Here is a 2,609-nt window from a genome sequence, read left to right as displayed (position 1 = left end):
AGGAAAGACAAAAAGATTTTCCATCTACTGGTAACTCTCCAAGTGGCCTCAATGGCCAAAACTGAGCCAATTTGAAGCCAGGAACCGAGAGCTTCTTCTAGGTCTCCCATGTAGGTGCAGGGTCCCGAGGTTTTGGGCCATCCTCTAGTACTTACCCAGGCCACAAGCAGGGACTTGGAAGAGAAGCGGAGCAGAATCAAACTGCCGGACTCAGAGCCCATGGTCTGCCATGGAGTGCAAGTGCCAGAGCTGAGCCTCCTCAGAGGCTCAGACGGAGCAGTGGAGAGCATAGCCAGGCGTACATGGAGGATACGGAAGTCTATCGGAACCTGCAGAGGATACCTGGCATCACAACAGAGGACAGAACAAATCAATCAACTACCCAGCCACATGCTGGCAGTGAAAAACTGGGCAAACGGAGACTCTAAGGAGGACTATGTCAGTCAGTGGATTCTGCAACAACTTCATTGTGCTTGGAATGGCGAGATTGGCAGCAATTCATAACTGTTGATTATCAAAACCACTTGGGCAAGACCCTCGGAGCATGCCCCACATCAGGGACCTGGGGTGGGTGGGAGACTGGGTGGGGCGTCTCCCTTTATCTCCCCCTTTACCCCAGATACAGGGAAAAAACAATGTGGAAATAATAGTCTTACCCACTTTGCTGTAGCCCTTGAACCTTTTTGCCCTAATTAACTATGTGAAGATTGTCAAAAATAAAGAAAAAGAGAGACAGAGAGAAGCGGAGCAGCTGGGATATGAGCCAGTGCCTATATGGGATCCAGGCTCATGCAAGGACTTTAGCCACTAAGCTACCGTGTCTGGCCCCCTTTGTCCTTTTTTTTAAAAAGCTTTATTTATTCATTTGAAAGTCAGAGTTACAGAGAAAGAAAGGGAGAGACAGAGAGGAGAGGTCTTCCATCCGCTGATCACTCCCAAAGTGGCCGCACCAGCTGGAGCTGGGCCAGGCTGAAGCCAGGAGACAGAGGCTTCTTCCAGGTCATGAGTCTCATCCTCTGCTGCTTTCTCGGGTACATCAGCAGGGATCTGGACTGGAGGTGGAGCAGCCGGGACACAGAGCAGGGAGCCCACGTGCCAACCGCAGGGATGCATACCTGTTGGTCAAGTCTGAACCAGTACACCGAAAGCCTGCCCTCTACAATCTCTTTTTCATAATATTGCACTTCCTGTACACTGGTGGTCCTCCAGCATGTGTGTGCACGTCTTGTAGTTGTCGTGTCTTGTCTGAGGGACAGCTGCCTCGGCTGGAATGGCTTCTCTGCAGGGAGGGGCAAGCCAGCTGCTGGAGATGGGCTAGGCATGGCCTGCTGCCCGGTGGTGACCTCAGCAGCTGATCTTTCAACCCTGTGCATTTCTCATACCTGCTGCATTTTGACAGCGACTCAGAACAGGGCCCCTCTTCACTAATCTGAGTACTTACCCCAAGGCACTCACACCCTGGCTATGCAGAGAAGTACTAAGCTGGCAGGTCTGGCTGTCCTGGCTGTAGTTCCCTGTGATCTATCCTGTCAATTTCTCCCTGGGAACGTGTGCTTCCTCCTTTCCTCCAGAAACTCTGAAATTGGCACATCTTGAGTTCTTCTCCTTGGGGACAGTTCACACTGTCACTGTGGCTGTTGCTCAAATCTGATCCTGTCTGTTAAGCCTGGAGACTCCATCTGGCTTAAAGATGGAGAAAGTTCCTGATTGTCTGGGATATGTATCCTGCCTCCCTATCTCTTTCAAGGTACAGAGTGGGCTTATTATACATGTAGTTAGTCATACTAAAAATTTTGTAGTAGCCAGTGCTGTGGCATATCAGGTTAAACCTCTGCTTGTGACACTGGCATTCCATATGAATGCCAGTTCAAATCCCAGAAGTTCCACTTTTAAGCTCCCTGCTAATGGCCTGGGAAAGCATTGAAAGATGTTCCGGCACCCCCATCCAGAAAAAGCTCCTGGATCTCAGCTTCCTACCAGTCCAGCTCTGGCCATTGTGGCCATTTGGGGGAAGTGAAGCAGCAGATCAAAGATTTCTCTCCCTCTGTCTCTTCCCTGTAATTCTGCCTTTCAAATAAAAATTATTTAAAATATATATGTAAACACGGCTGCATTCAGCGCATTGCATCTGTTTCCATCTGTTCCTGCGGTTGCTTCTTAGATTCCCCCCAACAGCCAAAATGGTGAAACAGATTGAGAGCAAGCCCGCTTTTCAGGAAGTGTTGGACTCTGCAGGAGATAAGCTAGTTGTGGTTGACTTCTCAGCCACGTGGTGCGGACCCTGCAAGATGATCAAGCCATTCTTTCATTCCCTCTCTGAAAAATATTCCAACGTGCTGTTTATTGAAGTAGATGTGGATGACTGCCAGGATATCGCTGCAGACTGGGAAGTCAAGTGCATGCCCACCTTCCAGTTTTTTAAGAAGGGCCAGAAGGTGGGTGAATTTTCTGGAGCAAATAAGGAAAAACTTGAAGCCACCATTAATGAACTACTTTAATACTATTTTCTGAAAACATAACCAGTCTTCAGCTGCTGAAGACCTGTAATTTTTTTAATTATTTACAAAAAAGTAGAAGATAGGATACTATATACGCAACTGCCATCTGAT

At 48.3% G+C, this 2,609-nt stretch overlaps 1 protein-coding gene across 1 annotated transcript; it reads left to right on the top strand.

The window, feature by feature from the left end:
* The first annotated feature begins 2,170 nt into the window (after nucleotides 1-2,170).
* Nucleotides 2,171-2,609, top strand: LOC101531777 (thioredoxin-like). The gene has a single exon (XM_012929107.2). The coding sequence runs from the start codon at nucleotides 2,181-2,183 to the stop codon at nucleotides 2,496-2,498; it is 318 nt and encodes a 105-aa protein (XP_012784561.2). The 5' UTR covers nucleotides 2,171-2,180; the 3' UTR covers nucleotides 2,499-2,609.

This window comes from Ochotona princeps, chromosome 6 (genome assembly GCF_030435755.1).
Source record: "Ochotona princeps isolate mOchPri1 chromosome 6, mOchPri1.hap1, whole genome shotgun sequence".
Taxonomy (NCBI): domain Eukaryota; kingdom Metazoa; phylum Chordata; class Mammalia; order Lagomorpha; family Ochotonidae; genus Ochotona; species Ochotona princeps.
The sequence above is the reverse complement of the archived record's forward strand: the minus strand, read 5'-3'. Positions and strand labels throughout refer to the sequence as shown.